The sequence below is a fragment of the Apium graveolens genome, chromosome 5 (assembly GCF_009905375.1).
Source record: "Apium graveolens cultivar Ventura chromosome 5, ASM990537v1, whole genome shotgun sequence".
In the NCBI taxonomy this organism is placed as follows: Eukaryota; Viridiplantae; Streptophyta; class Magnoliopsida; order Apiales; family Apiaceae; genus Apium; species Apium graveolens.
The window spans coordinates 225198667-225223117 of record NC_133651.1 but is presented as its reverse complement, the minus strand read 5'-3'; the positions used below and the strand labels follow the sequence as shown (position 1 = coordinate 225223117).

The 24451-nt window shown below is 32.4% G+C and overlaps 2 protein-coding genes across 2 annotated transcripts; one reads left to right on the top strand and one right to left on the bottom strand.

The window, feature by feature from the left end:
• The first annotated feature begins 626 nt into the window (after nucleotides 1–626).
• On the top strand, nucleotides 627–3309 carry LOC141724889 (uncharacterized). The gene is made up of 5 exons (XM_074527184.1): nucleotides 627–865; nucleotides 995–1082; nucleotides 1194–1264; nucleotides 1357–1413; nucleotides 2756–3309. The coding sequence occupies exons 1-5, from the start codon at nucleotides 758–760 to the stop codon at nucleotides 2969–2971; spliced, it is 540 nt and encodes a 179-aa protein (XP_074383285.1). The 5' UTR covers nucleotides 627–757; the 3' UTR covers nucleotides 2972–3309.
• A 17151-nt stretch (nucleotides 3310–20460) lies between these two features.
• Nucleotides 20461–24026, bottom strand: LOC141724888 (auxin efflux carrier component 3-like). Its single transcript, XM_074527183.1, has 6 exons — nucleotides 22532–24026; nucleotides 22113–22380; nucleotides 21876–21961; nucleotides 21254–21411; nucleotides 21061–21137; nucleotides 20461–20960 (listed from the first exon to the last, which is right to left on the bottom strand). The coding sequence occupies exons 1-6, from the start codon at nucleotides 23751–23753 to the stop codon at nucleotides 20894–20896; spliced, it is 1878 nt and encodes a 625-aa protein (XP_074383284.1). The 5' UTR covers nucleotides 23754–24026; the 3' UTR covers nucleotides 20461–20893.
• Between the last annotated feature and the right edge of the window lie 425 nt (nucleotides 24027–24451).

The following is a 24451-nucleotide window of genomic DNA, read 5'->3' as shown; positions in this document are numbered from 1 at the left end:
CTTACTAATGAAAAATTACGATACTTATCAAAGAAGACTTAGATAACTTAATTAATATTTGTCAACCAACCTCTATAAATAGTACTTTCAGTTATTAAAATCAGACACACTGAAATATAATTCTCTATTCAACTTTTATTCTCTTTATATGTACAATTATTAAATTATTCATAATCAAGTAATTTAAGATTTATAACACGTTATTTACAACAATTTTCACAATATTTGGTGCATGTTACTTACAATTGTTGTAGCTGAAAAAATTTGTAGTTCGTCACAATGTTATCATGTAATCGCAAGTACGAAATTGAAACTCATATATGATTTATGCTATTATAATGCGAACCTTAATTTTTAAATTCAAATATTCGTGCTTCAGCTAAAAAAACTAAAGTAACTTTAAAAATTAATTACGTATTTGGTGCGCACACTACATCTCGAAAAAATATCTAAATGCGAGCGACCTCCAGAAGAAAATATCTAAATAGAAGTTACACGTGGAGCATCCCGAGCGAATAAGTAACATCCAGAACATTCTCGCTCGCTCTTAGTATCTTATTGGCTTTAAAAAATCCAATCACACCTTTTACTACAATATAAATATCTCCTGTGGCTTATATATACAAGCTTATCAACAAACCGACTTTGTTTGCATCTCTGACAACTTGATCATCATACCTGTTTCACCTTTAGTTTGGTTACAACTCTTGCATATAAATAACATTAACATTACTACGTAAAGATTTTGTAATATACGATGGAGGTTTCTGATAAGATAGTGCCGGAAAATTACTACAAAGTTCTTGGCCTCTGTTCTGACTCGTCTGATCATGATATTCGACGTGCCTATCGCAAACTAGCTATGGTAAAATAATTTGTTTTATTTTTGTTGCTTTTGTGTTGAGTTGCTTATCTGTTGTATCTCGTGTTAATATTTATTAGGGTATTAAATATTTTGAGACTTTGTTAATTTGTTATGTTGTTGATTTTGCAGCAATGGCATCCTGATAAGTGGACAAAATCGCCTGAACTTTGTGGTGTAGCGAAGCGTAAATTTCAGCAAATTCAAGAAGCTTATTCAGGTAATATATAAATTTTGTTACATGTTTAGGGTGGAATGTGTTAATAGATATAAATTTGGTTGATATAAGTTAGGTGCTTGTCTGGTAATGTATTGTGTTTGATTTTTGTAGTATTATCGGATTCGAAGAAGCGGAGAATGTATGATTTAGGATTGTACAATTCTGATGAAGAAGAGGATGAGGTGTGTTAATAATTCTGTTATGTTGTCCTTATCCCCTGTTCTTTGGTTTTGTTAGTGTGGAATTCTAACTACGTTTTGAATTAATTTTTCAGGGGTTTGCTGATTTTGTAGGGGAAATGGCATCTCTTATAGACAAGACTAGAAGAGAGGTACATTTACACTTGCTTTAAATCTTCAGTTTGTAATTTCTTAGCATTTATATTCCTTTTCCTGTTATTTCTATGTTAGTAATGTTCAATGCTTGTTTAGCTGTTTTGTTATTATTGTGTTGTCCCGGTGTAGCTTGTGCCCAAATTAGATTTTATTCTGCATGATGTAGCCTCAAAATTAATTTCCGTTGATCATAGATGACATAAAAGATTTCGATAGAATTCTGGTAGAGTAAAAGAAAACTAAAGTGAAATGGAGTAAGCTGATCATTTCCCATGTTAGCACCCGCAAACGTGTTCATAAGTGCAGAGTGTAAATTAATATGAGTGACAATAAGCTCAACACAAATCTGTGCTTCTTTAATACTTTCTGGCCTGCTGGATTTGTTTACTCTATGGTGTTGCGTTTGGCTAAATGCTGGTAGGTGTTTGGAAAATCCTGAAGTGATATCTAAAATTCAAATTTGAGGAGGTTGATCTAAGCATTAATCCGAATAATATCCGGAATTTTATGCACCCTTTTATAGAACTTATGCCTCACAAGAGTAATGTAGTATCTTCTTGAAAAGTAGGCACATTGTTCTAGGTTCTTAGTCAATCTGATTCGTTAACTGTTTAATCTGATTCGTTGGACATAAACTTTACATCAGGTAATGTAGGATAATGTTGGTGAACGAAAATATTCATTTAATTGTATGCTTATTAATGGTTTTCGGTGACCGGTGTTATTCATATTAGTATTTTGCTACAACTTGGAGCTTGTGACATGAATATTGTCTTTGAAATGTTGGCACCTACAACAACGAAACAGCAGTTTGCACTTTATATAATAGTTAGTGACCAAGAAAAGGTTTTTTAGGTGTATCGGTCTTTTAGGGGAAATTGTTAAGGCGTTTGGTGATAGTTTGAGATTTTTAGAGTGACTATAAGAGGATTGTTTACAAAATAATTATCTTCAGTCGCAACCTCAAAATGTGCATTGATAATACAAAGAGAAGGTTGTTAAACAACGTTGGGCATATGCTGGTTAACAACAAAATAGCAGTTTGGTGCGGGAGGAAAACTAGTAGCACTATACCCGCAATAGGACAAGAAGGCATAGAGTAGTATGAACTATTTGCTGCTGGATAGTTACTTAATACATGAGAAATAGGGTGCTAGAAGTCATCTTCGTTTATTTCAAGTGTGTACCGATACTTTCTAATTCCTTTATATTTGATTTTTATCATATGAAGGGGATACCTTGCTATTACAATGTTGTTCCAAATGTTGCTGAATATATGAGCGGTGTCCAATTAGGTTAACTGATTAGAGTTTATGCATGTCATTATTCAATATGCAGGAAAAGCAATACAGCATGGGGGAACTACAGAGTATGTTTTGGGACATGGCCCAAAGTTTTGAGATTCAGGAGTTGTCTACTTCTTCAGAGCAACAGACTAGTTGGTTCAATAATCCACAATACCAGGAGCTAAATTATGAGTATTCTCAGTGGTATTGTTGGCAGACCCCTATTGATAGTACAAACAGGTCCTCAAAAAGGGCTCGTGCAACCTAAATCACATTTCAGAGACCTAAATTTGTGCGCTTACAATCAACAAAACCTTAAGACATGGGACAAGTGTATGGAACAAGGCGATTGTACAGATCATGCTTACAGTTTTATCTTTGCCACAGAGTTCTTTACAGGGCTGATAGTCCAAAGCAATTACACGAAGCGCGTTGTAAAGCATCAGTGAAGGGGTATTAGAACTTAAGTAAAGAAAGTTGAATCCATGTGTTGGATGATACTAATGACAGTTGATGTAGTAGTTCTTTCTCTTTGAAGGTGTAATGGCATTAGATTAGACTTTTTCAACATGTGGAAGTAAAAATTGTTTTTGTTTTTCTTTCGAATTTTCATATATATTGTTTGTAATTTGAGCTTGTGTAAGTGTGTAGCCTGGGTTTTGAGTACAGAATAGCTGTTAATTTGGAGAATCCTGGAGACATGCATATATACAACAGCCAGGAAGGGGACTCCTGGAATTAATAAAAGGCGAAACTCGGTAATCTAGAGGGTGATTATGAAGGGGCACTCCTTCGCTTTGGAGATGGGAGTTTAGAAGCTCATGTTTTAAATGAAAGTGAAATGAGGGAGTGCATAAGTTGAATCTGGGCTCATTCCCTCCTTCCTATTGAGATTGTATTGCAAGATTGTTAAAGTGATGCAACTGTTAAAAGTAGCAGAATGTTATGAATGGTGGAAGGTAGTTGGATGATGCTAAAGAGAAGGCATATGGGACGGTGCTTGCTGGTTAAGCCTTTTCTATCACCCAAACCAAATAAATTCTTTTTTAAACTCATTTGATTCCCAAGTGATGTGTGCCCTCTTCTTTGTTTCCTTCTCCCTTCCTCTGTTCCTCCAACTGTAGGATTGATTTTTGGTCATTTCGCAGGTTAGCTGAATGTATAAGATTCATCCTAACATCCCATTATCTTTCTTTATTTCGTGTCATTCAGCACTTTCTTTGCTACATATAATGAGACTAAGCAAATATAATGAGACTTAATTAAGCAAAGGTAAACAGAAATTAGAAACAAGACTTCACGTGGTGGGCCCTGATTTTAACCACATTAACATGCCATTGCATATTAAGCTTAATCACAACTATTGATGTAAGGGCACCTTACATTTAACAGACGAAGCCTAACATCATATTATTCATTGATATCACTTTCGTTCAGTTGTTCTTGATCCACTGGCCTTTGCCCCCACCTAGTAGCTTAATAAGAGTCCTCCCAAACTCTGTCCTGTCAATTGTCATTTAAATTTCTGTTTCTAAATCATCACCAATAATAAGCTTAATATAAACAATACATATTCCAGTCCTCAAGAATTGTATTACTATAATTCAGTGATAACAAAATTTATATAATATGTCATCACTTGTAGCCATATTTCTTGTTATATATTTTGTTGCAGCTCCAACAAATGGAATAATCAATGACTCGAGGAAGCTCCAAGAAAGCTCAGTGCCTGTCGATCCCAACAGCGGAACCAAGTGCGGTGGTTGTCCATCTTGCAACACGCCGTGTACTCAAAGTCCTCCCTCGCTGCCACCGCCGCCACCTTCTCCCAAAAAACCATCGAAACCTAGCTCAAACTGTCCTCCTCCTCCAGGATCATATATATACATGACAGGACCTCCTGGAAATTTGTATCCAGTTGATCAAAATTATTCGAATGGCTCCGGGACTTTGCTGGCGGGATTACCACTTTTAGTTGGTGTTGGAGTCTTGAGCTTCCTGGCTTTGAATTCAATGGTTTTGTAAGATATCAACAAGTAGAGGGAATTTCTGTGTAAGTAGCTAGCTTCAGATCCAAGGAATAAAGTTTTATAGTTATGAATTTCTTGTAAGTAGCTTCAGATCCAAGGAAATAAGTTTTATAAAGTTTGACATGTACCAATTTAATTTTGATCATAACTAACATGTTGCATGCTACTAGTTGGATGCTTATATCATTCAATCTAACCAATCGAATCTTCTACATTTCTTATATATCCTTAACTTTTGTTTGTAAAATTTCAAACGAATGATCGGTGTTCAACCAATTTTAGTTTATTTATTATATCATTTCATTATTTCTGAGTTGTAATTTATATGTGGTTCTAACCACCAGTCTTTAGAGTACTATTTAAATTTTGCTCTACAAATTGATTCTCATTCTTGCTATAGGGAACAAGTTCTTTTAATTTTGAGGGGATTTTTTTTTTTTGAAAAGTTCACTGCCTTGAAAATTATTCCGAATCATAGAGTTTCAATCAGTTTTTAATGAAAAAATTTCAATTTTTTTTTTGAAAAGTTTGCTCTAGGTACATTAAATGAAAGCGGCATTAGTCAACAAAAAATTGGTGCATCAATCGAGGTCTAATATATTTTGATCAAGTTATAATATATGTGTATTGTTAATGAGTAAAAAAGAAAAAAAGAGCGCATTCGAACTTGTCGTTAACGTAATAAAATAAGTTGGGGGAATATTGCAAGAGAGGGAAGATAACAGACTTAGCAACATACTCATAATTAGACCCGACAATTTTGGACACGACACGACACTGACTTACATCACACGAAATGACACGAAAATTTAGTATTTGTGTTTGCATTTTTAGTATACGACACGAAAGTATACGAACACGGAAGTACATGAACACGAAAGTAAACGGTCGAGATTTAGTGTCGATTTTGTATTTAACCTTCACACGACACGACATGAAGTATACGACATAAATAAATGTTATAATTAAATTTTAATATTTTTTATGAATATGTGTAAAATTATAATAAATGTATGCATATTTATTGTTAAAATATTATTTGATTTCATTATATTGTATAGATATGAGATCTAAATATATATTTTTCATATATTTTATAATTTTTTTACCTAAATTTTTTTATTTTTATTTATATTAATATTAAATTTAATATATATTAAAATTCAATTAACACGACATACACGACACGAAACGATACGAAATGAAAGTACACGAACACGAATGTACACGAACACTAAACATGCCGGTTTTGTGTTTGTCCTTCAAGTATACGAAATATGAAAATACACTACACGAAAATACATCTCTTATTTAAGTTTTAATTATAAGTTATTATTATATATTCCCAACGTCCCGTTAAATTGTATACGTTTGATTTGGGTACGGAGATTAACACTACAAAAAAAACGGCTAAATACAACCGGTCAAAAAACGGTTGTATTTAGCTAAATACAATCGAATCCGGTCGTATTTAACTAAATACAACCGGTTTTTGAACCGGTTGTATTCGCTCGAGTAATATTTAGTAAATCGGTTATATTTATATTAAATACAACCGCGGCTAAATACAACCGCTTAAATACAACCGGCTAAATACAACCGCACCCGGTCAAATTTGATTTTTCAATTTCAATTTGAAAATCCCCCTGAAAAATTTAATTTTTTGTAAAAATTCAAAACACCCGCCTAAAATATAAATTCGATTGTATATAGTTGAAAATCTGGTTCTAAATTCAACCGCATTCGGTCAAATTAATAAACAACAAATTAAAAAAAATAAAATAAAACCCATCACCGGAATCTTGAATCTAAAATTTTCCGCCAGTCTTCTCCGGTGAATCAGAATCCGGCGAATCTAAAAACTAGCCAAACAACTACCAAATTAATGTGACAATTATATTTTTCGACGATCTATAATATCATGCTAACAGAAAATATAACTGAACAACGTAGCACAACATCCGACCAAACTCCGACAACAAAATTTCGGCAATCACAAATTTGAATCAAAATTTAATCAAGCAACATAAGAAAGCAATAACGACATCATACAAATATTTTATACTAAATATTAAAACAACAATGACTCAAGAACTGTGGCGGCCGATAAACACAAAAATCATTAAAAGAAAGGGGAAGGGGGATGTGAGTTTGTCCCGAAAAGAAGCAGGGGAAGGGGGTCGGCTCCTTTCTTATTCTTCTGCTTGCGTGGTTCTTCACCAAAACGCCGGCGTTTTCCGATTTCGGGTGCTATGTTCGCCGTTGCTTGTATGTATATGTATATATTAACGAGTGAGAGATGGAAGTACAAGAAGGAAAAGGGTTCATGATTGGTTAATAAAAAAGAATCAGAAGAGGAGTGTATGATTGATTAATAAAAAATAATTAGAAGAGAGGTCAGGGAGGGGTTGTGAAATTTTCGCCGGAAAGGGGTGGTATTGCTGTGCACAGTGAGTAATAAGGAAGGCAAATGGTATTGTTTATTAGTGGTAGAAAGATAGACAGAGGTGATGTCAGATGGTTCTCCTTCTCTCCTTTAAGTCAACGATTCAGATCTCTCCTTCCTTTAATCGAAGGGCTGTCAATTCATATTATGGTAATGATCCGGATGCTATGATTTTATCCAATTATAACTTGCCACGTGATCCATGGCAAATAATTTACCAGTATTATAATTCAAGTTACTCTTCCCTAACCCATCAAGTCATTTGATCTCCACAATAAATAAAATATTACTTCTATCTAATAAAATAAATTATAATTTTATCTGATAAAAATAAATTATTTTTAACTAAAAAAATTTAAAATTATCCCAAATACTCTAATATTTTTAATAGTCAAAGAGTAGTTTGACCCGTACTTCTAACTAGTGTTTAATCCCATATTAATGTTTCGATATTTTTAAAAATATTAATGAATGATCCAACCGTACGGATGTTAAGATATGTATATTGTAGTGATATGACAAAAATTTTAGAGAAAAATAAATATATTTAGTTTGCCTTTTTAATAGTCAAAGAGTAGTTTGACCTGTACTTCTAACTAGTGTTTAATCCCATATTGATGTTTTGATATTTTTAAAAATATTAATAAATGATCCAACCGTACGGATGTCAAAATCATTATATTTTAGTGATATGACCAAAATTTTAGAAAAAAATAAATATATTTGGTTTGCTTTTTTAACTGTCAACTAGTAATTTGACCCGTACTTCTAACTAGTGTTTAATCTCATATTGATGTTTCGATATTTTTGAAAATATTAATGAATGATCCAACCGTACGGATGTCAAAATCAGTATATTTTAGTGTTATGACAAAATTTTAGAAAAAATAAATATATTTGGTTTGCTTTTTTAGCAGTCAACTAGTAATTTGACTCGTACTTTTAACTAGTGTTTAATCCCATATTGATATTTTGATATTTTTAAAAATATTAATGAATGATCCAACCGTACGGATGTTAAGATCTGTATATTTTAGTTATATGACAAAAATTTTAGAAAAAAAATATATTTGATTTGCTTTATTAACAGTCAACTAGTAATTTGACCTGTACTTCTAACTAGTGTTTAATCTCATATTGATGATTCGATATTTTTAAAAATATTAATGAATGATCCAATCGTACCGATATCAAGATTTGTATATTTTAGTGATATGACAAAAATTTTAGAAAAAAATAAATATATTTGGTTTGCTTTTTTAACAGTCAACTAGTAATTTGACCCGTACTTCTAACTAGTGTTTAATCCCATATTGATGATTTGATATTTTTAAAAATATTAATGAATGATCCAACCGTACGGATGTCAAGATCTGTATATTTTAGTGATATGACAAAAAATTTAGAAAAAAATAAATATCTTTGGTTTGCCTTTTTAATAGTCAAAGAGTAGTTTGACCTGTACTTCTAACTAGTGTTTAATCCCATATTGATGATTCAATATTTTTAAAAATATTAATGAATGATCCAACTGTACGGATGTCAAGATCTGTATATTTTTGTGATATGACAAAATTTTAGAAAAAAAATATATTTGGTTTGTTTTATTAACAGTCAACTAGTAATTTGACCTGTACTTCTAACTAGTGTTTAATCCCATATTGATGATTCGATATTTTTAAAAATATTAATGAATGATCCAATCGTACGGATATCAAGATCTGTATATTTTAGTGATATGACAAAAATTTTAGAAAAAAATGAATATATTTAGTTTGCTTTTTTAACAGTCAACTAGTAATTTGACCCGTACTTCTAACTAGTGTTTAATCCCATATTGATGATTTGATAGTTTTAAAAATATTAATGAATGATCCAACCGTACGGATGTCAAGATCTGTATATTTTAGTGATATGACAAAAATTTTAGAAAAAAATAAATATCTTTGGTTTGCCTTTTTAATAGTCAAAGAGTAGTTTGACCTGTACTTCTAACTAGTGTTTAATCCCATATTGATGATTCAATATTTTTAAAAATATTAATGAATGATCCAACTGTACGGATGTCAAGATCTGTATATTTTTGTGATATGACAAAATTTTAGAAAAAAAATATATTTGGTTTGTTTTATTAACAGTCAACTAGTAATTTGACCTGTACTTCTAACTAGTGTTTAATCTCATATTGATGATTCGATATTTTTAAAAATATTAATGAATGATCCAATCGTACGGATATCAAGATCTGTATATATTTGTGATATGACAAAAATTTTAGAAAAAAATAAATATATTTGGTTTGCTTTTTTAACAGTCAACTAGTAATTTGACCCGTACTTCTAACTAGTGTTTAATCCCATATTGATGATTTGATAGTTTTAAAAATATTAATGAATGATCCAACCGTACGGATGTCAAGATCTGTATATTTTAGTGATATGACAAAAAATTTAGAAAAAAATAAATATCTTTGGTTTGCCTTTTTAATAGTCAAAGAGTAGTTTGACCAGTACTTCCAACTAGTGTTTAATCCCATATTGATGTTTCGATATTTTTAAAAATATTAATGAATGATCCAACCGTACGGATGTCAATATCTGTATATTTTTGTTATATGACAAAAATTTTAGAAAAAAATAAATATATTTGGTTTGCCTTTTTAAGAGTCAGAGAGTAGTTTGACCAGTACTTCTAACTAGTTTTTAATCTCATATTGATGTTTCGATATTTTAAAAATATTAATGAATGATCAAACCGTACGGATGTCAAAATAGTTAAAATTTAAATATTAAAATTACTTACATTTTTTCGTAAACTTTTTTTTTTGACAATTTTCATATCCGTATGGTTGGATTATAATTTAAAATAAATACAAAATAAATTGAAACTCAAACTATAATTATTAATTGAACGATAAATATTTAACTACCATAATAATTTTTTTCGCAAGAACTAAAATATAAATTTCGTGTAAATTTATTATATATTTTTTCCCAGAAATTTTCCGGCATTTTTAAAAATAATTTGACTGAATCGGTTGAATTTAGTACAAAATTCGTTGGCGGGAAAATTCCCTCCATTTTTTGGCAAGGCTAAATTCGACCGAATACGGTTGAATTTAGGAGCACGTCTAAACTCAACCGTATACGGTTGTATATAAATACGGTTGTATTTATTCGGTTGTAATTAGTAAGGCTAAATTCGACTGAATGCGGTTGAATTTAGGAGCACGCCTAAACTCAACCGTATACGGTTGTATATATATACGGTTGTATTCATTCGGTTGTAATTAGTACTAAATTCGACCGCGTAAATACGACCGTATTTAAATACGACCGCATGCGGTTGTATTTAGCCGCGCCCTTAATTTCAACCGAAAACGGTTGAATTTGATGTGGGTTGTATTTGTGCGGTTGTATTTAGCCTTGTTTTCTTGTAGTGTAAAAAAAAGTAGAATGTATTAAGAAAAAATAAGAAAAATGGGTAAAGTGGTGGGGTTAATCAATATTAAATATATAAAGTTAGTGTAGTGGAAAAAAATAGTGTGTGTATTTAATTTTTATATTATAAAATTTTTACTATTTTTGATAAGTTTTGAAATGCATAGAATTGAATGACATATTCTAAAAAAGAAAGTGTATAAAAATGAACGGGACTAAGTGAGTAGTAAAAAGTAGCAGTTCTAATAGCTGCTAGCCACCATTTCCATTCCAGCCTGCATCCTGATGTGTAGGCATATTCTGAATGGTGGTATGGCGCAGCATTATTGGTTCACTCTTTTTATGATTCTGAATTTTCTAGATCAAGCAAATGCATTCCCCATCCAACATGCTTTAGTCTTTATCCAATATTATAGAGCTGTATTACTTGGAAAATTCATCCATCATTTTGAAATGTAAAAAAAGAAATGCCATTTTCTAAATAAGCCGAAAGTGTTAGCTAGCTAGGCTCCTTTTTTCTGATCAAACTCCACTCATTTGTTCTTCTAGCAGACACTTCATTCAGCCACAAAAACATCATCTTTTAACTTCTCTCTGTACTGATATCACTTCACTCCATTTTCACTTCTACTCCTTTCTCAAACACTCATGTCTTCACAACTCAACCAGCGCATACTCCTGGCCTTCTTGGTCCTCATAAATTTCGGACATTTTCCGAAAACATCGTCATCAGAAACAGAGTGTCCCTACCCCTGCAATCCTTCACCGCCAACAGGGTCCGAAAGTGTAGGAGCCCTATCACCACCGCTACCCGCAGGTGGTTCTGTCTACCCTCCACCAGCACCAGAGGGTTTAGTACCGAATTCCCCTACGCCGCCTGATCGTGTCAGCAGTGTAGCTCTACCATCTCCTGACTCTGTAGTGCCTTGGTATCCATATTACAGCAAGAGGCCTACTAATCGTGACATTGATCAGTCTTCATCAACTTCTACTGCGACACGGACGGTTGTGATTGGGTCGCAAATTCTCCTTGTTTTTCTTTTCTTTTTTATCCACTTTTGCTCACACTGTATAATAAAGTGAAGTTGTGCACTAGATTTGCATTTGAAGATGATTATGATCAGAAGAATGGTGAAGCATGTACATCTGAGATTCCATGCAAGTGACAGATGATGATAATTTGTATCCTTTCATGGATGTAGTCTCCACATCCTTGATTATAACTAGGATTTCAGCCCGTATTATATGTAGACTTCTCTTCATCTTTAAATGATAAAGTTTACATTAGGTTATTAATGTTTAATGAAGGTTCATAATTTATTTGCGCGTTATATATATGATGGCCCATAAAATGATCCTCTTCACTCAGAAACTGTTCAATCTATTCTCCCCTGGGCGACATTACATTTATTTCTTCGTGTAATGCAATATTTTCATGAAACAGAAAGTATCGTGAGTAGGGGAGCTAGAAAAATTCAGCTGGGGGCTAAACTAAAAATTATTAAAAAAAAATTGCAGGTTGAAATATTTATACACTAAAATTGTTAAAAAAAATTAAATTTACCACAAAATATAGCAACTTTTTAAAAGAGTAGAAAATACTTTTCATAATAGTGAATTTATAAGGTAAAAGTTTTTGGTAATATAAAATTAAAATGTTTTAGTATATTTTTAGTGTTGTTAAGATGAAAAAATAAGACATTATAAAGTCAAAATTAATATGTGATATGCGATATATATATATATATATATATATATATATATATATACTAATATATAACTCGTGCGATACCGGTCGTTTTTATCAATATTTATTATAAATTATAATTTTAATAATATGTTGTTTGTATTATTCGATCTTATATCACTTCAATAATATTTTTTTAAATTATATCGAACCGTTCTCATCAATTTAATCTGACGGTTTCAGATTAAGTGACCAACAACCTAATTTTTAATATTTCGTTTTAATATAATAGTATATATATATACATGTCAAAATGTAAAAAAAATAAGATTTAAATATATTGTATAAAATTTCTAATTTTTATTTTAATGTTTAGATATTTAATGGGAGACTCAATAAATTATTAAAAGAAAATTTAAAATTTGTACGAATTATATACACATAAAAAGATAGAAAAATTACAATATGAAATATAAATAATTATATAAGATTTTTCAGTTCTAGCGGGGGCTAAAAAAATTAAGAGTAAATTTATTTTAATCCTAGTGAGGGTTATAGTTCCACATGTAGCTCCGCCGCTGAGTATCGTCAAGCCAGCAGATACAACCGTAACAAAGTATCCACCAAAAGTCCTTTGGTGGATATTAATACTTTAAGGAACGCAAAATACTGCTCTAATGGACCTGAAATAGTCTGCCAGTGACCTTTGCACCAAATCACGTCCAGGCCTGATATTTTTATCTTTCACTCGAAAACTATCTTTAATTCAAAAACCAAGTAGTTGTTTTTTTATTTCTAAAGGAGTAGAATCTTATTAATCCAACCAAAAATTGGAGAACTGATTGCAGTGCCTGGAGAAGTGGATTGAGGGGTAGCAATAGAAAAAGGGCAAGTAAATTCAGGGGTATTATAAAATTATTTTAAAAGGACTTGTCATTCCCTAATAGTCAAACATATACAAAAATAATTCAAAAACTTTTTCAAAATGATAGTTGTAATCTTTTTATTCTTATGATTCATATTAATATACTAAGTATCCATTTTATTTATAAGTAAATATCGAATAACACAATAACAACTCGTCATTCGAGACGGTTTCAGAAACGGCTTTGAAAATGTAGATTTTTCATAAAATATTTTTATGAACCTTTGCTATTACCGCAAAATTCTGACAAGAATAATATTCCCAAAAATGAGAATATATTCATACAGGCTTCTTCCTGGGGCTGGACCCACCTGCTGATCTAATAAACACGGACTTGATTTCGCGGCCACCAATTTGTGGTTGTCCAGTTGATTGATCCGCTAGCTAACCAAATGGTCCATCTCAATATCATGTCGATGTGATCTTGATCAAAGGTTTATATGAAAATCAAAATAAGTATTCATTTTTTTTATTTCCTAATTTGGATTCAAGTAGATGCAAAGATTTTCGGAAATTAAACATCAATTTTAATTCATAGGAACGGTCTAAGGAAACATTGCTACCCAATACTAATATAACTAGAAAAAGAATATGAAAATAGGACCAAAAGAAAGAAAAAGAATATGAAAAAATGGAGCAGATAAGTCCCCCACGTAACTCTTTACATGGTCCCAAATTGCCATTATTGTACTGGGCCCAAGCCCAATGTATCTATTTCTCCCTAGATTAATCAAAATCACAACTTTCTCCATATATTAATGTCAATTCAAATGTATTAGATATATCCATCTCGTTCCAATTTTGTTTAATACGAATGTTATTTTACCACGCTAGCTAAACAGCTCTCAAAACTATGATGCAGGTGCACCTAGGAGTAAGTCAATGATGATGCTAAAATAGATATAATAATTATTATTATTTGAAATTAAAAATATTTTTTTATACCAAAATAAAACTTATACTATAATTAGTAGATTCAAAACGGAACATAATAGATGTATATTTAACTAATCGTCACCTGCCTATACTATCTAATTCTTGATTTCAACATGTTTCATTTTTTAAACTTTCATTTCTTGCACCTTTTATTTTAAAATATGAGGTGTTATACCAGAAAATCGCGTCAGCCGAGTAAGAGGATGGACGAGCTCCGGAGATGCCCTTTACGGGGGACGCTTACGACGATCACAGGGCGCTCCTTCTACGACGCTCCCTATATGGGAGTCGCTTATGACTACAATTGACGATGAGAAGTTACGACGACAATTGATGAAGTTATATATGAAGGTCTACGATGATCATTACGATGGAGGATTACGACAACCATGGTGGAGGAAGTGTGCGACGACCGCTACGATGACGGTACCACGACGGTCGCTATAAGGGAAGACGATGACGACGAGCAAGTATTGATAAGGAGCCTATAGAAGATGATATCAAAGTCAAGGGAGAAGGAGCGAAGCGATCAAGAAATGAAGAACGACCCGGGCTCCGGAAAAATATCCTCGGACCCTTATAGGGTGCGCCTCGTGTTATATGGCCGCATGGGGTGGCCGATCTGCAACACAAGCACAGTGACAAGGGATGATTAACGAGGAGGTTGCTCGCACAACTAAATTGAGAAGTTAACAAAGCATAAGAATCGCACAAGAGGAGTCCCCGGAGGGCCTCTCCATGCTTAAGGCACGGCCTAGGCACGAGGGAGCACTTCGAAAGGCTCCAACCCTACACAGGGCGTGCCCCGTGACGGAAAAGGGCCCTTCGGGAGCCATTCATCCCGAAAAACATGTCGAAAGCGTCGTTCTGTAGTATTACGGGTTATCCTCATAGGGGAATGGTCGTAAACATCTAGTGTGTGCTTTAAGAGCCCTGTCTCCGTATTCGTCAGGTTGTCCTCGAAGGGAGAATTTGGGTTTATCTTGCACTTTGCACTTCTACGCTTCATGTAGTTTGGTGGGTTATCCTCATCGGGGGGCAAGGATGCGCTTTGACATTTGTGGTAAGTCATGGCTATACTTGCGGTTATGATCGACGGAAGTAGCGATAGCGGATGAGGATATCCTTCGGCCGGGGAATTTCCTTGTCCGTGAAGTCCCGGAGTTTTAAACGAGCCTTGGGTCTTTGTGACTAGGCCGCATCGTTGGACACTCTTAAAGTAAATAAATGTTCGAGTTATAATAGGAAGTTGGTTCGACAACTCCTATTGGGCCAGGGAATGAGAAGCCAAGTCCATCTAGGTTTCTTATTCCCAAGGAACTAAGTATGGCTTGATCCTCTATAAAAGGAGGTACGTAGGCACATTTTGAGGCGCACGTGTTTGAGAGCTATGAGAAGGCAAACATAAACCCCAACAATCTCAGCCATTTCTTAAGCAAAAATCAACGCACTCCGGTGATTTTTCCGATCACCGATCACCGCACCAGATCCTGATTCCGACCGCGAACCTCAAATCTCTGTTAACCAAATTCCTCTGTTAACATGAGGTACTTGAAAAAAAGATAAATAGAGTTGCTTTTGATAAAAACTCTTCCGATGATGAAGAGAATGTGCAGGTTCAAATGATAACGCAGAGTAGCTGTGAATATGTACAAACAAATTATAATCAATAAGAACAAGGTTATCTTGGTTCAGTAAGTTGGCGATCTTTCATCCGTCGTGATAGTGAAGCCGCCAACGAGAGAAATCATATGGATTATTTTTCTATGTGTCCTTTGTTCAATAGAAATCATATGGATTATTTTTTATATATAAATAGTTGGATTTGGAAATCTTGTTTCCAGAACTATAATCTAAAATGATCTTGGTTTAGTTTGGGGTCGTTGATACTATATTTCAACTGCTGGTAATTGTTTATGATTAAATAATTTGTTTTGGATTTAGATTCCAGTATGACGATCAAATCATCTGACCCTGGATTTGGGGGAGTTACATCTAACCTATCTAAAAAAATTGATATGCATATAGGGAATTTTATCCAAATTTTTGGTATTCACGGTCCATGTACTATCAATTTCATAAGGACCGTTAAATCTTTAAACAAATTTATCATAGCCGTTGAATACAAAATAAGGCAATATTCCATAACCAACCGTAGGTAGGTATTCTAAATTGAATAGAATATCAACTTTTCAATGAGTTAAACTAAAAAGAAGTAGGAATCATAAATTGAATAAAATAATAATTCAAAATTTAAAATTATTTTTCTTAAATTTTTGAATAACATGTCTTCGAATTTTTTTTAAACCATCTCTAAATTAAATATTATTTTGTGAGCCTCGCTTGAACTATGAAATCGTTAAAATCTGATTTATAGAACTCAAGTTAGAGCCGAAATAAAATCAAACGAAATTCGATAATATTTTTATTTGTTTGAACAAATTTGACTCTTTTTTAACTATTTCAAATTAATAAATATTTGTTAAAATAACATTCGTACATTGCACACCCAAACATTAAAAAATTGATAGTCGGCCAGTCGGTATGTACTTAGTTTTATATTATACAAGTGATTACTTTTGAATCTAAGTTATTTATGCTACATTTTTCAAAACCTAAACATGCATAATTAATTCGTCGGTGTAATGAACTTGAAATAAGACAAAATAATATATACAATTCTTCATGACTAAAACCAAATTATATTGTTGGTCGAGTTTAAAATAAATTTAAAATCAAATTAAGTATAATTAGTTGGATTTGGTCGGTATAATGGATTTCCGGCTAAAACAAAATAATAAATACTATAATTTTTTCTAAAAAAATATTATTGTACCAGAAATTTTTCGATCGGTATAATATAGTCAGCATAAAACAAAGCAAAATATAATATTCATCCGTGATAAAAAAATTATAAAACTGATCCACGGTAAAACATAATTTAAATAAAAAAAGTCGACTAGCTAAAACAAAAAATATATATTCCATTCATCTGGGTTAAACAAAAGTATACTATTTGTCCGACATTAAACAATATTAAAATCAAACTAAATAAATTAGTTGGATTGAGTCAATATATATATATATATATATGTTTCAATTAATAATATTATTCTTTTACGATTTAAATATCTCTAAATAAAAAGATCAAATATATATATGTGTGTGTGTCTATGTATAATTAGTATCATATCATATAAAAAATCTGAACAAACAAATTTCGCATTTTAAAAATTTTAATTCAAATTATATTTAAATAATTATATGACATTAGAAAAAAATTGTGCATCGCGCGTGTTCTAAGTTATTATAGATTCTTTATATACAAGGAATTCAATTTTCAGTATTTTAAAAAAAAAATTAATTTTATGTATATTTGAATTTATTTTTATATTAAAATGATACGAGACATATTTTCAAACTTAAAATTTGATTATTTAATACGATAATGATCTGTTTATGTACTATGATTTACCTATAAGTTAATTTCAATTTTTTAAAATTAACTCTATAATCCTTTAAAACTAAGACTACAAATATTCATATATTAAGAATAAAACGTCTAATAAATTTTATAGGCAGAACAGAAGATTCAGTATCAAGTCCCTACACACCCTGTAGTTGCAATGCTTTCCGGCAATAATGTTTTCATTATGCAAAAACAAACACAAATTTCACATTACCCAGCTAATAGCTATACCTTATGAGCCGTGTCTCTTCCTGTATAGTGTGTGTTATAATAATCCAGTGTCTGTGTTTTATTAGACCTAGCTACTAGCTAGTACCACATGAACGGAGTATGGGTGTCCATATACGATGTGACCGTGGACCTTACATGTTTTGTCCACGTATTTGTGAACCGGAACTTTACTAGCTATGACTATGAGTCTAGTTCAACATAATTATAACCTTTCGTTTATAAAATGCTTACATTGTTGTCCTTTGCTCAAATTTTTTTATTACGAAGATAAATTTTATTGGGAATATTAACTAAATGCGTAACAATAAAATATTTATATAACGCAAAATAAGAAGATCATACAAATAAAATCAAACAACAAAATAATCAAAAAGGTCGAAACGAGTTATAATCAGCAACCATATTAAAACGAGAAAATAGGTTATCACTTAACTCTACATAGTTCTATCTGAATTCGAGAAAAAGCTGAGTCGTCAAGCTCTCGAGAAGACTTGACTGTTATTGAATAGATTATTACCCCACTTACGCTATGATGAATTGTCGCAATATTACTAACATGATAAAATAGTCCAGAAATAATCCGTTCACAAATTTTCACACTCACAATCTCTGAGTTTACATTCAAGTACCATGAGTATGTCAAGAGAATTCACAACTCACTTGTCAACTAAAACTAAAACAACATTTATACAAATAGTCAATTTTTTTTTCATTTCTTTATAAATTACACTAAGAACATGTTTTAAATCCAAATACGAAAGTTTACGTTCTTATGCAAAGGAACAATATTCATTTGTTAGTTTGCGACAATTTTAAGAACATATCTGATTAGTATTTTGAACTTTACCATTTTCTAACATATTTAATATATTATTCTAAAAATATTTAACTTTTCGCAAACTCTCGTTTATTTTTACGATTTTGTCTTTAAAATCTGATTACTCCTTATAAATAATTTCAATTAATTCTCAGTTTATCATTTAATTTATAATCTACGCCACATTTCATTAGTATGGATTCTCAAATTGTACGATCATCGGTATATCGTTGGTATTCATAATTAGTGTACTCAGATTCTAATTTATATACACCCATTAAACTATTATTATTTTTTTCAAAAATGATATACGCTATTATTTTTAAAATTTGATGTGTTATTAATATTAGTTTGCTATAATTAAGTACAAAGTAACTAATACTTTATAATTAAGTAGATATTAAATCAACATATCAAATAAAAATTTAATAACTAACAAAAAATAACTTGCTATTCTTTTAAAATTCATGTAAGTTTAAGATTAAGTAATACTTAGCTACTCTTTTAAAAAATTAAGTTGATATTGTAATAATTAACTACTCTTTTAAAACATTATTATACTACTCGTTTGTAGTAAGTTGGAAAACTGTTCCCCCTATAGTAGAAACAAGTCGTAGTGTCTGTGAAGATTTCTAACTAGAAGAGAAATGACATGACATGTTACTTGTATTTGCACAAAAGCTTTGCTGCCTGATTTATTTTCCCACTACAAAGCCTACAGCTGGTTCCACTTTTTCAATAATTTGTACTCCTGCGAAGTGAATTTCACACGAACACCGCTCAATCGGGACTTATTTGGTTGGTTGATAGTTAATGTGTATGGTTAATGAAATGAAATTTTAAATTCATGTAATAATGTTTGAATTAATAATGATGTATAGTGGGACTTCATTTTTTTTTAGGTGAATCAAACCGACCATAAATTTATAACCCCCTTAAATTTTTATTTAATTCTCATTCTCATTCAATTATATTCTTATATCTTCCATTTTCATATCCAATTCTCATTCACACAATCATCCAAATGTCCACTAAATTTATGTCATCGTTGTATGATAATAAATTTTTTTATCCCGAAATTGAATGGATATATTAATATACGGTCGATAAATTTTTGACGCGTCGAGTAGTTAGGAGTGAACAATGAGACAGGCTTTTAATCATTAGAGTTTACATCATCATATAAGGGAACAATGATATGGCTTTTAATCACAAAAGTTCACATCATGGAATGCGGGTGTGTTGGCATTGCATAAATCTGTCAAAAAATTATTTATAAAATTAAAAATATGTCCGTCTATAATACATTTTTATCCTAAAAACTGTTTTAGGAGAGAACATATCATACTATATTTTTAAAAGTGAACTTATCAACGGTCATTGTTGTACGAAATATAGAAGTCGTAATATTCCATTGCGGTAACTCTCACCTATAACAATGTTTCATTACGGCAACTGCAGTGTTTCATTGCTGCTGATTTATTTCAGTCAAGTTGGCCCTGAATAATTTGTCTTTTTAAAAATCTAATTTTATGGGAAACAATTCATCATTAAATCTCACGAAAATTGTTGCTCTTTTTCTATTTTACATCAAAATAGATGCATATTAAAAGACGGAGTGTATGGAAAAACATCTTGTAATGTTTTAAACCAGAAAATCGATTATGAATATTACTAAACAAGCCTCTTGATTTTTGTTACAGTAATTTTCTCAACCGCATTTTTTGTATTAAATTTTGTCTCACGACACTATAATTTTAACAATAATTCCAAATATCAGAAAATAGATTTAAATTTGCTGTAGCTTTTACGCAAGTAAAATTTAGTAATAAATTGCTGGAACTGATGTCGTCAGTAAACTCATCTCATTGTTCATCCGACTCCCTTCTGGCCTTGGTGCCACTAATTTAACAAGCTTCCACAAACTAACTATCTCCAAGCTTCAACATCTACCTTTTATATATATATCATATTACTACTAAATACTAATGATCCTCATATATACCAGGGTTTTTACTCATGTCAAACTAAGACTACCTAAACCCCGAAATGCCACGAAACCTCTGTCTCTTAAGAGTACCACCTCTTCCTTTTTTTTCAACCTTGTGCAATGATCATTTCCCCTTCCAAACTTTTCAACCTAAACTTCGTCTTGTTGAGGTCGCGCATAATTTCATATTGATGCCCGGAGATTATGTAACTCATCTCATCACAAACCAAGGATAATGTAGTATACAAGAGTGATTGGTAATGCTATTAACATTCCGAAGATAACCCTGAAACATTCAAAGAAAATAATGAGTTCGATATTAAAATAATTCCACAAAAAGTAATTAGTTTCTGAGGTCGAATTCGAAATGCAGATTCAGCACTTACGCTGTGCTAAGTATGGCCGGATAAACATTGTATTCTTTCGCAAACACGAACGGGACAATCCCTTGTGGAAGTGCTGCCTGTCAAATTTAAAGACATATATATGAAGAATTCATAAACATATGTTCACTAAAATAATGACAAGTCATTTCATATAATTTGGGTTTAAATTAGAGAACTTAAGTTGTTTCATCACCTGCACAATTGCAACATGAAGCAGAGTACCGCGAAGGCCAACAGCGATAGAAGCTGCTGTCATCACCACTGGGCCAACAAGAAACCTTACTGCCATAGCAATGGTGGCGACTGATTTACCGCAAGCAATTATCTTGGGTTGAAGGGCCATGAACAAACCTTTAAAAAATATCGAAAGAAAAAGTAAAATTCGTAAGACACAAATGTAAACATATCCGAGTACTTCTAATCTTTCGGCTTAGAATGAACGACATATCCAACTATGTGATCCCCACTTATCAAAACTGCATGAACACTGGTCCCCTGACCCCTTTACACTTGAAATTGGAGCATTTGCAGGATGACCAAGACATCAAGCATAATTAGTTACTCCCCATGTCTCATTCAATTCTATACATTACTTTTTGACACGCTTTTCAATACTCGTTTAAAGTGTAATTCTATAATTTTTTTAAAAAATATTTTTTTTCTAAATAAAAGTTTTATGTTTAAACTTTAAATAAAAAATTACAAAAAAATATTATGAAACTATACTTTATGGAAACCTTAAAATATATGCAAATAGTATACGTATACAGTCCGTTGATATGGATGCAGTAGTTACTAATAAACAGATTCCTCACCTAAGCTAAACATAGCCATTCCAAGACCGGCATCAGATAATATAGAGATGGACTTGTCTACTATCTTTGGCATTGTAACATCCCACCTATAATTTAATCAAATCGAACCATTATATAAGTACAAACTTCATCATAAAAAATATGCAATAACACTTTATGAAACTTTAATTTTCAATAAAATCATATCACTAACATGATTTATAAGAGTGTGGTGTTACTTTGTGATTGACTGATTACCTGTAGGAGACCAGAGCCCAAATTAGACCAATGAGGCTGGAGTAAGTATTCGGGTTTCGTATAAGCTTACGCCACACCATAATCAATATTAAACGGGTCATAACGCTTGTCGGAGGCATAATTTTACCGGTGCCAGTATCATGGTCTGTAGGGACTTTAGAATGGAGGGCCGAACTAGAGCTTGACCCCAATCTTGATACTCCCATGTTACTACCACCTTTACTACCACCGTTGAAGCTCGTAGTATCAGTAATAAACTCCTCAGGTTCTGGAGTAGTTTCAGATATGATATCAAGAGCAGAGACAATCAATAAGTTAACAAACTCCTAACACGCGAACATGTTCTTTCTATACTATTGGGACTAATAATGATAAAAAAAACAAGTAGTAAAAAATAGTGAAGAAAAACATATTAGTACCTTTGAATTCCCAATTTTGTGAATGATCAGCAGCCAACAACTTCATTTCTTTGGCACCGTTATCTGACCGTCCAGATTGTTGAGCAGTCCCATCACTGCCATATACGTGGATGGCGCCGCCTTCAGAAACAGGCGACGCACTTGAGCTCCACACAAACATGTGTAGTTCCTTTTCATCATTGCTTCTCTGGGACAATATCTGTTTTTGTTCTTGTGGCAGTGGCATCACATGAGGTTTCGCAAATTTGTTGTTACCAGTTGAGGCAATATCTGGATTTGGAGCAGGGTAAGTAGGCGCTTGCTGTGCAGGGTAAAACCCTAACCTGGGAGCAGTTATTGGCAGAGTACAATTCTCTTCAAAATTCGATGGCCTCGGAGTTGGACCTCGAGAAGATTGGACTGAGTACACTTCAGCCGGGCCAAAATTCGAAAGCCTACCGCCTGGAAATCCCATCATCGAATAAAAATCATTGAGGTTAAAATTCGAACCTCTAGGAGTAGAGCTCAAGCTATAAATCTCAGCTCCAGTAAGATTAGAAGGCCTTGGTGTCACTCCAGAAATCGAACCTAAACCTAAACATCTTCGAGAAGTATTCGATTTTCTCACCGTTACATGAAGCTTCCCATCATTTCCAATTTCTGCATCAGTCTCCAGAAAATCATGACCGTCCAATGAAACAACATCTGAATCAACCTTAAATGAGACAATTGAAGCAGCAGTTTCCGGAAACTGTTCCATTATCAGCATCTTAGCGCCTCGATATTCGAACAAAAAGAGTAGGAGTGTATACCAAATTATGCATTGCAATACTACAACTTGAACCATTAAACTACCTGAGTAGTCACCGTACATGGCAATCAAGAGAGGAATTCCCATGACAAGTGTATTTGGAAGTGTCGAAAGAGAGAAAATCGTAATCATCCAATCCAATTTTCCTTTCTTGCTGAACTTGGCCCAGAGGCCTAAAACAACAAGCATAATAATTTTTTGTAACGTGTCAGCTGCAATGAACCGAAAATTCATTTCATATGGATTGTTGGTGGAAATGAAGTGGAAGGACAAAAGAGGGACTGCAAAAATCGCGACGAAGCGGTTTATGCCGGAACACTGGTCCGGTGAGAAAATTTTCCACCACCGGACCGAACCGTAGGCCAAAATCATGGCCACGTAAAGAGGAAAAACCGCGGTCAAGACAGTGTAAAGATCGTGCCAAGAAATCATGGTTATAATCTATAATTACCAGAAGAATATATATGTTTCTGTAGTTTTTACAAGCTGGTCTAGTTAGTGCTGCTGCCACAAGTACTGTTATTGTGCAGCTGCATGCTGAGATTCTAGGAATATAATGGAAAGATTATATGCGTTTGTTTATTTTATAAGTAATGAAGACTTTTTTATACGAGGCTGATCGAAAAAAGTGAAATGTAGTGAATGATTGTATTTCTAGATGAAAGCAAGCATCTCTCTAAATTGGATTCTTTAGCACTTACTTTAAGTTGATAAAGAAGAAATCTTTTACTGAAACACACAATTTTTTTATTATAACTAGATACGATTCTTCAATCTCTTAAATTAGAGGTCACAAAGTCAAACATTAGTATTTGTCCTTGGACGGAGTTTAGATGGGGATGTTCAAAGCAAAAGTCATACTTGGCATTGCAAATATCGTTATGCTTTTCCAAATGTTTCACTGATAGTGGTGGTCATGATTGACCATGTTTAAGAGAAGAAAATACAACGATATTAAAACTTAATTAAAAGCATTTAGCTAGCTAAAGGCTGCATGAGCATTGAGTAAAGCTCGAATCCAATTCTAAGTTTCTAACATCCTTTTATCGATTTTTGTCATTTTTATATAATCTTAAAAAAAATGTTTTTCGTTCAAATTAGAGTATTTTTTTTGCTAATTTTCAAATTAG

Excerpts from the sequence above, each read along its gene's own strand:
- LOC141724889 (XM_074527184.1), top strand. The coding sequence starts at position 758 with ATGGAGGTTTCTGATAAGATAGTGCCGGAAAATTACTACAAAGTTCTT. Across the intron at positions 1,265-1,356 it reads CTGATGAAGAAGAGGATGAG|GGGTTTGCTGATTTTGTAGG; the intron begins GTGTGTTAATAA and ends TTAATTTTTCAG. Across the intron at positions 1,414-2,755 it reads TAGACAAGACTAGAAGAGAG|GAAAAGCAATACAGCATGGG; the intron begins GTACATTTACAC and ends TTCAATATGCAG.
- LOC141724888 (XM_074527183.1), bottom strand. The coding sequence starts at position 23,753 with ATGATTTCTTGGCACGATCTTTACACTGTCTTGACCGCGGTTTTTCCT. Across the intron at positions 22,381-22,531 it reads ACAAAATTGGGAATTCAAAG|AACCTGAGGAGTTTATTACT; the intron begins GTACTAATATGT and ends AAACTACTCCAG. Across the intron at positions 21,962-22,112 it reads TGGGCTCTGGTCTCCTACAG|GTGGGATGTTACAATGCCAA; the intron begins GTAATCAGTCAA and ends ATTAAATTATAG.